Source organism: Mustela erminea, chromosome 4, assembly GCF_009829155.1.
Source record: "Mustela erminea isolate mMusErm1 chromosome 4, mMusErm1.Pri, whole genome shotgun sequence".
NCBI lineage: Eukaryota > Metazoa > Chordata > Mammalia > Carnivora > Mustelidae > Mustela > Mustela erminea.
Window position 1 is genome coordinate 58242275 of NC_045617.1, and position 13236 is coordinate 58255510.

Below are 13236 nucleotides of genomic sequence, written 5' to 3' on the forward strand. Positions count from 1 at the left end.
ATCATAGTAAAAAAAATCTAGGAGTAAAACTGTTTCTACGTCACAGGATGGAATTTAACTTATTAATATTTTCTGGAACTTGTTCCATAAAGATCACTGTAGTCTCCACATTCTCTGCCTTTGAGAATCCGGATGTTAAATGCTTATTAATCTCATCTATTGGTTTTTCAGCACTGTGAGAAGCCTACGAAATGATGCAACACAGCTATTCCCCATACAGAGGGCTCAGATAATGGTGCTTCTAGGCTAACAGCCTCCCACATTCCCCTTTCCACAGCCATCATTCCCTCCTTCCATCAGCCAAGAACTTTGCTGAGTGCTGAAAATAGAGGGTTCAATGGGAAATTATCCTCACTTCTTCTAAGCACTCGCAGGCAGGCATAGAAACAAATAATGACATAAATGTAATAAGGGCTTTCACAGAGGTGTGGTCAAAGCAACATGGAAGTCCAAAGATGAACCACTTAAATCGTCCTAATGAGGCTAAAAGAGGCTTACTGGCTGGAGTGGAGGGCTTTTCAGCCACACAGCACAAAGGCTTAATAAGGGCCATTCTTAGCATGGAAAACAGCACGTGTGGTGAAGGCAGGGAAGTGAGCAAAGAGCAGGATTCGGGAGGGCTGAAGCTCTGGGTGCACATCAGGGCCATGTGGATTTCATCCCTATTGCAGTGGGAAGCCATTAGTTAGCTGCCACCGGAAGCCACCTGATCAGATTATTTTAGAAGCATCACTGGCCACAGAAGCCAAGGACTGTGAGAGTATAAGAAGAAAGGAAGGGTGAACCATGGCAAATGCTGCAGAGGCAGCAGGTCGGAGGAGCAAACAAATCCATCCTTTGGATCTGGAAACCAACGGTCAACGGTGCCCTCTAAATAAAAGCACTGATAATGCAAGGACAGGACGGGAGTCGGTCTGAACTTCTCACCCAAACATAAGTTGACCAGGGTCTGACTCCAAACCGCCTCCCCAACCTGAACTCTCTACTATCTTACACACACACCTGGCACTAAAAGAACAACAAAAACGAGCACAATCCAGGTGTCCACTTCCATGCCTCTGCTCAGGGCACCCCTGCCAGCTGGACCTTCTGGTCCCAGTGTGGGGCTACCTCACCCTCTGGACTTCCCCAGTGAAAACAGAGACCACCACAGCCTTGGGCTCCTCTCAGCCCCCATAGGAACACCGCTTTCTGGCTTACATCCCTGATATTTACACACATCTCGTTTTGGAAATGTTCTCCAAAATCTTCACAAACTCGGTCACCGATGTAGACAGGACTACATACACATTTGCTCTAGGTGTCCAAACACTTCGTGAAAGGATGCACACACACCTAATGAACACCAAAGATTTAAGTCACTATAATCTCCTGTCACAATTTACAGTAACACGCATGAGATACAAAGTAGCAGAGTTAAGATCCTATGTATTTTCATAGTGTTTATTTTTTTTTAAATATGTCTCTTTCCTAAAGAAGGTATATTGAAGGGATTTTGAGATTTGAAATCATTTGTTGTATTCAGAGTGCAAAATATCTTCAGCATACACAAAGTCATAGATATTATTAGGGACTAAATTAAGGGAGACCTAATCAAGGTAAAAAATACTACTAATAACTGGATCACACCTTAGAACCATTCCGTCCTGCACATCTCAGAAGTTAGGGGGGAAGGGGCAAAAAAATCCCTCCCTCCACACAGGGATCTGATTGCCAGCCAGCTTGATTGATTCACAATTTACTACAATGTTCTAAAAGCTACCTTACAGCTACATTTATTTTACAGAAAGCCTTTGGATCCCATCACACCTTTATGTCAACAGCAAATCAAACCCTCAGTGAAATATTTTATTCACAAGGATATTTTTGTTTTATGTTTTACCTTCAACTTCTTTTTCATTTCTGAAGTTTCTTGCATCTTCTTATACCCTTTCATCTCTGCAGCCTGAATGGCAGTCTTTGATTTCAAAATGTAGTTCAACAGCTCTGCACTTACAGCATCAAACCTGATTTAAGATTCAGATGTTACTGTTTGTCATTCCTATTCTTCTATTGTTTCACTTGGCTCAAGAAACAGAGCCATCAAAACACCCACCAGGCACATGTTCAAAATATGCCTCCAAAAAAAAAAAGACATCACAGACATAGAGTAACCAAGCAAAGTAAAATCACACATTTACATTAAAAGTTTGAAAAGAGGAATAATATTGTCACGTTAATAAATAATTTTTAAATAACTGAATAACTTTAAACTTTGTAAGAAATCATTTGCATTTGTATAAACTCCCTTGGATAATGGAAAAGATTTGATTGGAAAATAAAAGGAAAAAGCAGGTACAGATATTCTTAAACTAATGTCTCCTTTAATTACACATAATTACTGAGTTCAGTGTATGCCAGGCACTGGACTGGGCTCTTGATATGAAGGTAACTCAGACACAATCCCAGCCTTCATGGTGCTTCCTGTCTCGTTGGAGTAATGGAAAGTACAGGTAAATCACAAGAGAACTCGCCAGGTGCTAATGCCAGGAATTCACCGTAATGGCTCCTAATTCAGTCAGGGAGGGATGGCTTCCTGGAGCACAACAGCGGTACTATGCCCGGGAGTTTTCCTTGCAAAGGGAGAACAAAGACAAGGAGGACCACACTGAGAACAGCAAGCAGCTAGGCGTGGCTGGAAGAGTGAGCACTAGACAGGCAAGGACCACTGCCAGCGTGGCAGAGAGCCACACCAACCCACTCCTGGAAGGCTCTGCAAGACAGATTAAGGAGTCTGGGCACAACCAAAGGGCAACACAGAGCAGGTGAAGGCTTGAAAACACAGGACTGGCATGACTGTGTTCATCCTCTAGAGCTCACTGCACAGAAAAAATAAAGAGAGACAAGACCAGAGAGGAAAGCAGGCTGTGGTAGTCCCGGGACCCAGAACAGAGACGTGAGGATGGAAGTAAAAAGGGGACAAACCCGAAAAAGCCTGTGGAAACCACCATGAGCAGGGGCAAGAGGGGAGCACTCACTGATCGCTGGCCACATACCAGGCCCTTTGCTAAATGTTCTGTGTCTATGCTTAACTCAAGTAATCCTCACAACAACCCTGAGATGCCTAGACTATTATTATCCCTTTTAATGCCAGAGAAATGGAGCTCATGGACGTTTTAAATAATGGCCCCAGGCTCCAAAGCTATAGCTGGTAGAGCTCGGTGGGTCCTCCTCACCAGGACTCTACTCACAGGACTCCTAAACAACTGCTCGGGATTTTTAGGAACTTGAAGGTGAGCACAGGCTGTCTGGTTCTTTTGGGGAAAGACCTTCAAGCGTTTCTGGTGAATTATGACTATTTGGTTTTTACAGAGCGGCAATGGTCTCAGGTCATGTTAACAGAGATCCCCATCAGAGGAAAGAATTGTCCCTCCACAGCTTGAGCTGATAAAAACAGTCACCAGCAGCACCAAGAGAAGAGCAGGGGGAAGTAAACTGCCATTTCTGAAGCAGGTTTTATAAATTGTACTGAGCTCACATCTGCTCTGACAGCCCATTTTAAGACAAGCTAATAGTGGTTTCTACCGGAGACTGACGGCATTAAAGGGTCTGGAAAGCATGTCACACTCACGATGGTTAGGGAGACTTTACTCTGAAGGCCCACAGCAATGGGAATATGAAACCCCTCCCATACTGACGAGGCACCATACTGAAGAGAGCTGGTGGGACTCTATATCGCCCCAGAAAGCAGAATTAGCCCTCATGGGTAGTCGTGAAGGGGAGGGACTTGGGCTCCCCATAAAAATAACCTAATAATGAGATCTCACTGCCCTCTATCACAATGAACTGGACATACAAAAGCTTCTATTTGTCCAGGAATTAACTGAATCAATCAAATCATGGACTGGAAGACTATGGTACTCACAGTTGGTTGCCCAACCCACAGACACTCCCCTCCCCAACTTCCCTCTGTGGTCCAACTCCCCCAGAACGCAAATAAAGAGACCAAAGAAGCCAGGCAGTCTCAGCCTCCCATGCACCCAAGCTGGGGGCAAGTGACTGAATCCTGGCCATTGAGACAGCGGGAAAAGTTAACCAATACCTTCTGGCAAGATCTTTCTCCGTGATTTGGAAAAAAAAAAAAAGTCAAATAAGGAAAAACTGCCCCTCCTACATATATATCAGGTTTTACAAGGATGCTCTTCCCAGAGCTCCAGCAGTGTCTTGGGAGCACCAGAGGACACGCATGATGGTGAAAGGCAACATCCTCGGAAAGGCCCTATGGTAGGAGGCTGAGCCCCACCATCGCATCCAAATGCCCTGTCTCCGGACTTCCTGTAAGAGAACCGATGTGAGAGAATTGATGACCTCATTGCTGAGGTCACCTTTGGTACAGGATTCTGTTGCCTGCAGCAGAAGGACTCTCTACAACAGGCCCATGTGTGAGATTTTATAGCTCTGCACCCTTAGTTTTTTACAACATTCCCTGCTTCCAAATGCACCAAGTCAGCACCGGAGAGACACGGGGCCAGATCTACTGGGCCAAAAATAAACACTCGGGGAAGAAAAGACCTGTGGCAATATTCACATCAGGAGCTTCTTCTTCCTGTGCTGCCTCGACCTCAACAAGTAGTGTCCGCAGCCACTGCCTGCACCTTGGGGGTCCTCCAGGCCCAGCAGGGAGAGGCTGGTAGGAGGCAGACACACAGCCTTATTATCAAAATGAAAAGCATCCAGCAAAATTGGAATCCCACTTCATCTAACAGAAGCTACATTGGGGAAATCATACCATTTTTATTCAGGCCCCAAATAATTCCCCATTTATCCCAGCACCAGGATTCTCCCGTAGAAGGGAGGGACTAGAGGGCTGATTTACAGCTCGGCTGCTCTGGGGCAGGTGAGGTCTGTTACCGGGGTGTCACACAGCCCAGCTCCACAGCGTAGCTGCCATATAGATGCTCAATTTCTATCAGATGAGATTAGTCCTTTTCTAAAGAGTCTGAGTTTCCTCTGAATCAATAAGACCAAAAAAAAAAAAAAAAAGACATTTTATGTCAAAGATGGATCTTTAAGCCAAGCCTAAAGAATGTGTTCATGAATCTGACAAAAGAATTGAAAAAGGAGGAAAATGTGAAAAAAAAAAAAAAAAGAATGAGGGGAAAAAAGGAGACTACAAAGGAATGACTTCCCTGCATTTAGTATTTTTTGGCAAGAGGAGGAAAGGGAAGTACAAAGAATAAGGAGATCTTTCTAAAGAAAAACCGCCAGAGTTCTCACAGTGAAAGAAAGAAGGAACAGGCAATCACGGCAATCCTAGCCTCCCAAGGTAGACACGGGAAATGAAGAAGCAAGGGTTCTGTCACACAGTTTTCCAGATGGAACACAGGATAAATACGATCACCTGAGACATTCAGATGCTTAGCCAGCGCTGAGGGGAACAGTCAGAAGCCTCAGGGGTAGTGAGGGCTTCCGCAACTGAATTTCCATAATAATAATTACATCTAAATTTGCATAGAATTAGTGATGAGTACAGATACATGATGTGCCCTAGTGCATTTGGAAAATGTCTCTATCCCTTCTCACTTTTTCTTAGCTTCCACATCCACAGGAGTCTGTCTCTTCTTTGGGGGAGGGGGCGGCGGCAGTTCTTGCTTAGATCTTTTCGTAGTTACTTGTTCTCTTACACGGACCGTCTCCAAAAGATCCTTCTGAGGAATCTGGGACATCCCCAGTTTTGCCACAGCCTGAGTCACCTGAAGGATAAATCAGCCAGACGTTTTACTGTGTTGTCACAGCTTTACTGGACTGTAATTCACACGCCGTCCCGTTCTCCCTTCAACAGTACGCCGTTCAGTAGTTACCGTATGTTCAGAACTGTGCGACCATTCCCCACCTTCTCACTGCGGAATAGTTTTATCATTTCCCCAAAAGAAACTCCACACCCATTAATAGTCCACCCCTGCCCATCCACCTCTTCCCCCAGGCCCTGCTGATGACTAACCTCTTTTATTAACTCTATGGATTTGCCTATTTGGGGTGTTTCACATAGAGGGAGTTATAGTGCATTCAATCTTGTGACCAGCTTCTTGTGGTTAGCATAATATTTTCTTTCTAACATTTTATTTATTTATTTGCCAGAGAGGGAGAATGAGCACAAGAAGGGGGAACAGAAGGCAGAGGGAGAAGCAGGCTTCCCACTGAGCAAGGAGCCCGATGCGGGGCGCGATCCCAGGATCCTGGGATCATGACCTAGGATCATGACCTGAGCCAAAGGCAGACACTTAACCAATGGAGCCACCCAAGCGTCCCTTGCATAATATTTTCAAGGTTCATTCACACTGTAGCATGTGTCAGTACTTCATGATTTTAACCCTCAAATAATATTCCATTGCATGGATATACCACCTTCATTTATCCATCCTTCTATGGATGGGACATTAAGCTGATGCACTTCTGTGCTATTATAAACAATAATGCTATGAATATCCATGTACAAACCAAAGTTGTATTTTTTATCAAATCACTAGTATATATTTTTAAATTAATAAGATTAAGATTTAAAGATGATTTAATGACTTCATGTCTAAGCAATATCAGTTTACTAAGAGTTAACTTACTGGATATTAGATTTTCTGACGATCTATTAAAATTTACTTCAAAAAACGAAAGATTTTTCACAAGTCAATTTCTCAATTTTATAGTAAGCCAGGTATAAGGAATCTACTTTTTAGTTTGCAGTTTATCTACTATTCTTTTATTTCTAAATACTAAAATACTAAAAATTAAATACTAAAATAATACTAAAATTAAATACTAAAATTTTTAAAAACTAAAACTAAAATACTAAAAATTAAATACTAAAATTTTTAAAAACTAAAACTAAAACTAAACTGAACTAAACTAAACTAAACTAAACTAAACTTCATGGCACAACGTACAATCCAAAGCAAAAGGTACCTGGTTGGAGGAATCTTCGAGTCTCTGAACCAACGAATCCCATCTCTGAGTTAGTTCCTCTGAGTCACTGTTGATCTTCTTGGATGCCCTGGGATTATCAAGTAATTGACCCACATCCTGGCCAATCTCACTTAGCTGATCCAATGCTTGGCGTTTCATTTCCATGTCTTCCTTCAAAATCTAGTATTTCAAATATTTATTAGAAGACTCCCTCTTAAAAGGACTCTATATTTCTGCCCCCTCATCAAGAAATGCAAACATACATTTTATAGTAAAATTTACTTGCTATGCAGTTCACTAATGTTAAAATCTAAGATTCCCAGTTCTGGATCATTACATGGCAGTGTTCTAGTGCTGCATAAGGATCCATAACTTGTATTCACTAAACCACGTTAACCAATGACAGAAAACACTAAAATGTCACGGGCTTACAGCACAGATGTTGACAGCGACACCACTTACAGCCAGTCGTCGAATGCTGACACTTAGTTCCTTTTGGTCTTTGAAGTTGCTCGTCTGGACTTTATTTAAAGCCTCTTCTTTTTCAGTTAGCCAAGCTTTCAACAAGCACTACAAGTAATCACAAAAGTCAGAATTATATTTGGAGAATTGTTCGGTTATTCAATTCAATAGCGTTCCCAAGTCTCTAATTTTCATGCTAGTTGAGGCTTCACTCTCACCTAAGGTAGGAAAGACTTCAAACACCCAATCTCGAGACATGCATGGCCTAGAAATACATCTTTCTTTAAGATATTATCCTTCTTAGATTTGCAACAGATCGATCTGACGTTAGCCCCCACATCTGGGTAATTAAATCTAATTCTCAGGGAGGTAGGTGGATCTAAAAGGCTAAAATCCAATTACTATCCAAATCTCCAAAGGAATCACATTATAACTCTCAAGAAGCAGGACAAAACTTAGGAATTGTCCTCACCCAGCACAGCATTTTAGGGAGGAGAGAGAGAGAAGCTATTATATGTCTAAGATTACTTGGTTAGTTAATGAGAGAAACAGATCAAAGACCCACACCCCAAAGCCAATGGTTTTTCCACAGCATCATTCAAGAAAATCACAGTAATGCTCCAGGTTCAACAGCAATTGTGATTAGAAGAGAAAATTTAAGGATAGTCCAAAGCCAACATAAAGACATTTAAACTGCATTGGTCAACATGAAGAAGATGTTCAGTAATGCAGAAAGAGAAACTTGAAAGAGAGATGGAAAACCACATGGCTGCTTTGGGATAATTCTTCCCACAATACAGTTATATGTAGCAGAAGCTCTTTTCTATATAGTTGAAGGAAAAAGTCTTGGTTCTGTGTTAGTAGTAGAATCAATTCTTTCTCTAACTATTTTATTTATTTTCCTCTATATTCCACACACACACACAAAAATGAACATTAGGAAATTAAATGGCAAACAGGGATCCTGTCCTCAATGTAGTAAAGGGGTAAGATATGCACATAAGTAACTATGGCAAAATTAAGCGCAGATACTACTGTATATATGTATATATTGTATGTATATGTATATATTGTATGTATATGTATGTATATGGTTTTTATTACCAAATTAAAAAGTATATATACATATATATACATATATATATAGCTTATTTTATATTTCTAATATATAATATTTATATAATATAAATATAATATTATATAATGGTGTCTGTACTATATTTTAATTTGGGAATTAAATACACACACACACACATTAAATGTCATACAGTTCCAAAGAAGAAGAGATGACTTCTAGTTTTAGGATAGTGGGGGAGGGAGAGGTAGTTTATAGACAACTGCATTCCTTGAGGAAGAGGAGAGCTCAAAAATGAAAAAACTGGTAAAATGACATTCCTAGCAGATACCACCCCTTAAGTGAAAACAGAGAAGCCAGAAAACAAACAGATTACATTCACTCTTTCAAAAACACAAAAACAAAAGAATGCAAACCATGAGGAAGCTACAATGTGCCGTGCATTGGGAAAAGAACAGTGAAAAAGAACCAGCACTACTCTCATGGCACTGACAGTCTAAGAATGGGCTACAAACTGGGAAATCAGGGTTTGCACCCGGGGACATGGAAGGACGGAGGGAAAACTGAAGTTGGAAAGGTAGGTTGAAGTTCTTTATAGAATACCCTGCATGCCGCACTTACACTTGGCCTGTCCTGCATAAGTATGGAACGAATTCTCGAGCCCATTTCTAACTGTTGTAAAGCCTCTACAACCAAGTAAAAGACAGTTTCTTTAAAGATTTTTTAACTCAGATTCAGGTTATTTAGTCTCACCATGCAAAAGCAAATTATCTGTATATTAAGTACCAACGTTGGTTCCAATTCTACATCTTAACAAGATTCTCCATCCCTAACACTAGCAGAAAGCCACTCAGAGGTTAGTTTTAAATCTAAATACAGATGGCCAAACTACTCCCTATTTTTAAAATTTTTTATTACCAAATTAAAAAGTATTTCTGAATTTTAAATTATTTTACTTAGTATAAGAGGAACACAATGGTTTTCTCTAGCCATCAATGTGTCCTACTGTCATTACTGAAGTGAAATTTAATTATTCTCTGTGACTCCTTGGTCTGAATACATGGGCTCAAGTAAACATAAACATTTATATAGTGAAACGAAAATATGTCAGAAGTCAGAATAAGATCCATCAAAGGATTCTTAATAAGAAAATTCTGGCCAAAGACTGGGGGCAGGAGGTAGTGATTAACAATTTATACTGAGAAAATTTTGCAACCTACTTTTTAAGATGTTCTCTCTGCCACCATATTTAGTAAACCACAAAACATCACACACTTGTTTTTATCCCTTGAAAAGAATATACTCGCTTTTTGTGGATGGAAATGAAATGCATTTAAAAGAATCTAAATGGACACTGAAATGTGGGAATAAAGTATCTGCTTATTTTCTAAAACCACAATGTCTGACATTTTGGGAGAAAACTTTTGCTTATTTGTATTCTGTTTTGATGGTTGCTCTTCTGGAAGGATGGAGGGTGGGCAAAGGGCCACACTTCTGACTGAAAACTTCAGTGGCAGCTTTTTATTTATCAGAGCCAAAAGTTCATTTGCCATAGTAATTCTTAATGGAAAAAATATAGTATTAACCCAGTATTAAATGATGGTGTTGCTAAATAATATTTTCCTGTTAATTTCAGTAGTTTATCTTGGTTAAAAATCAAGAAAAACTGTGATTTAAAATTCATAAAACATTGAGTGGATTCATTTATGAATTATTTACTGAGCTAAATGTGCTAGGCACTACTATGTTGATAAAAGTTCAAACACAATATCCAACACACATACAATAAGAAATCATAATCAAGAAAGTAGAATGTCTACATAATAACATAACGAACACATCAAATTAAGTGTTACTACCATGAAGCCATATAATATGATTTCTATGAATAAGTTACTTGATCGGTTATAAAATGCACAGAAATCTGATTTTGAAAATAATAAATATTGTGTATTTTCATTTCAAAGGAAAGTAAACAAGATAAGTTTATCATAATACCATCATTAAATATAGGTTACTTTTCACCATCTGTCACACCCATTATGGCTAACAGTTTCATACCTGTTCTTCTAATAATTCCTGCCACAACATATTGATTTCTTGTAACCTATTCCAACGTTCCTCGGTCCAACGGCACACTGCTGTCCAGCGTTCACCAAGTTTCTAGTAAAGGAAGAAACCATTCTTTGTCAACAGAATCTTAAAAGATAGTTACAATGATCCTTAAAGAAATTAATGACATCCATTGCTCTTTACTACAGAGTAACAATTTATAAAAAATATTTTTAATAAAAATTGCTTTAAAATAGTACAGATGAATCCTATAAATTTATAGATGAGAAAAACTAATTTCCAAAGAACTTAACTGTTTTGTATTACATAGTACCAGAAAGTGGTACAGTTAGAACTCTGTTCTTTAACTTTTGACTCCAAATTCCTGCTCTTTCTGTATCAGTGGTTTTTATATGATAATTTGACATTTTTCACATACCTTCAGAACAGAGCATACATATCTACTTTTTGTGCTTCAAATTTTTCAGGCTGTAATTATCTTTTCAAAAAAATTCATTGCATCAATTAACCACCTTTTACATGCCAAGAAAATTTTCATGTGGAATACCAAAAAGGAAAAAAAATTTAACCTTATAAAAACTGTTTTGAGTTTCTGTAAGATTTTTTAAAATGCTCAATTGATTTGTTCTGTTTATATTACACAAAAATCAGGAACAGAATCTTAGGAGTATTAGCAATGCTAAATGAATAAATTTGGTTGTTTAAAAATCATTTTTTATTATGACTTTTCCAACACATTATTTTATTACCACTTTCTAAATAATGATTAACAAATGTTACATTTAATTTCCACATTACTTACATGTTCAAGGAATTATTTAATTCATATTATATTACTTTAATATTTAATACCAGGGTAAGCTTTGTAGAAAGCAAAGAGTAGAGAAGTTAGAGCCAAAAGACAGGACTTCAGTCTTAGCATGAAAATTCATTGCCTACTTAAATCTCAGTGGCATCACATGAATCTCCATCCCCTCACTGTTAAACAGGCAAGACATGAATGCCTAGCTCTCAGGTTACTGTAATAAGTAATGTTCCACCAAAAAGTCTCAGAACCACCGGCCAACTTTAAATGTTATAAAAGAAAAAGAATTTCAAATGATAAGATTGTAGTCTGAAAGTGATTGAAAAACATTTGGCATCATCATATTGGGTAATCCAAATACTGTTCAAACAAAATAGCAAAAAATCTCTAATTAAAGACTTGTAAAGATACACTATAGCCTTTGTGCAAAAAGCAGCTATTTTGGGGTTCCCAAAACTGTTGTTGAAATTCATGCATTGATCTCCCGAAGAAGCAGGGATATTTAACGGTGCACAGCTGAAATTCTCAAACTTCAACAGGCATATAAGTACAGATCCACTGGCCCTACTCCCAGGGATTCAGGTCTGTGTGGAGCCCGGGAATCCACATTTTAACAAAGTCCTCAATCTGTTTCCATTTTGCAGTTGGAAGCTGGGGACCACAAGCAGCCCTGCCCGTCCACCCCCCCAAGGGCAAGAAGAAAGGAAAGATCCTGAGTACCCCTATTGAACCCACAGCTAGGGGAACCCAACTGGGAAGTTCAAACTAAAGGTTAGCATCTCCTCTAAATGAACAGTGAGACAGGACCTGAAGAACAGGGGTGCCAAATCAGGGTTTCAGACCACAGGGTCCTTGAGAATAGCCCACCTCCAGGGTCCATACCTGTAACTGATCTTCAAGAACAGCAGTGGCGCTCTCACCACTATTTTCATCAACAATCACCACCATGTGCGTTAGTGAATTTACCTTCACCTGTTCAGCCTCAAGATCATTTTGCAAACGCTAGGGAAAAAAATTAAGATACACCATTATTTCTACTCTCTTCACATTTACCTATTTAAAATCCACTCACCTGCCAAGAGTAATTAAGGACACTTAATGAGGCATCGCGTTTAAACTTCCCATCATTACTCTAAGTGTTCTACTAATGAAACAAGCCCCTTAACATTTTTACATTTCATCATCATGAACCAAAGCAGGTTGAAAAATGTAGTGCCATAACAGATCGTAAATGGGATATCATCACTCTTAATAAAAGTTCTGGCAAAAAAAAAAAAAAAAAAAAAGGTGGAACCCAGGGCTTGAGTGAATACAAAAAAAATTAAGGTAAGAACATAGAATTCCTAAGACAAAAAAAATAATAATAATAATACAGAGTCAGATCACTTTAGTGCAGCATAACGTAAGGTGAGAGGTACTAGAATGGGATCTGAAAGTCAGAGGCCACTCCAATTAGCTATGCAGGAAAGCAATTCAGGATATGCAGACCCCTTCCACTCTCCCCTTTTGCATGGGAAAAGCATGATAGGTTATTCGACTTTTCCATGTAGGTAATTTATTTAAATGCTACCAACAGTGTTGTCAAATGCCTCGAGTCATGTTTAATGTATCCTTAAGGTTTTATCTATCAGTTATCTAGCTATTCCACTAAAAAATAAAACTCTTCAATTTGCAGAGAAGCTCTTTTACTCTTCCTTTCCCTGACTATGAAAAGTTATCTTCTAAATTTGTGACCAGATTATATTGTCTACCAAATTTCGATTCCTTGTCTGGTGCCTGATACTCTCCTGTATCACAGAAGAAACATAGCTTTTGTTAAAGGATTAGGTCCAGATAAATCTGAGGGTTTGCCTCATTCCCCACACCCTGCATTAATTCCAATACA

General features: G+C 39.2%; 1 protein-coding gene across 6 annotated transcripts in view; it reads right to left on the reverse strand.

The window, feature by feature from the left end:
- UTRN (utrophin) overlaps positions 1–13236 on the reverse strand; it is a 504882-nt gene that overhangs the window by 358262 nt on the left and 133384 nt on the right. For all 6 annotated transcript variants that reach the window (XM_032338010.1, XM_032338009.1, XM_032338007.1 and 3 more), the window contains 6 exons: positions 12234–12353; positions 10535–10636; positions 7399–7506; positions 6937–7116; positions 5563–5732; positions 1883–2006 (listed from right to left, as the gene is read on the reverse strand). In XM_032338010.1, coding sequence (XP_032193901.1) covers positions 1883–2006; positions 5563–5732; positions 6937–7116; positions 7399–7506; positions 10535–10636; positions 12234–12353 — 804 coding nt within the window. The remainder of the gene's footprint in view (positions 1–1882; positions 2007–5562; positions 5733–6936; positions 7117–7398; positions 7507–10534; positions 10637–12233; positions 12354–13236) is intronic.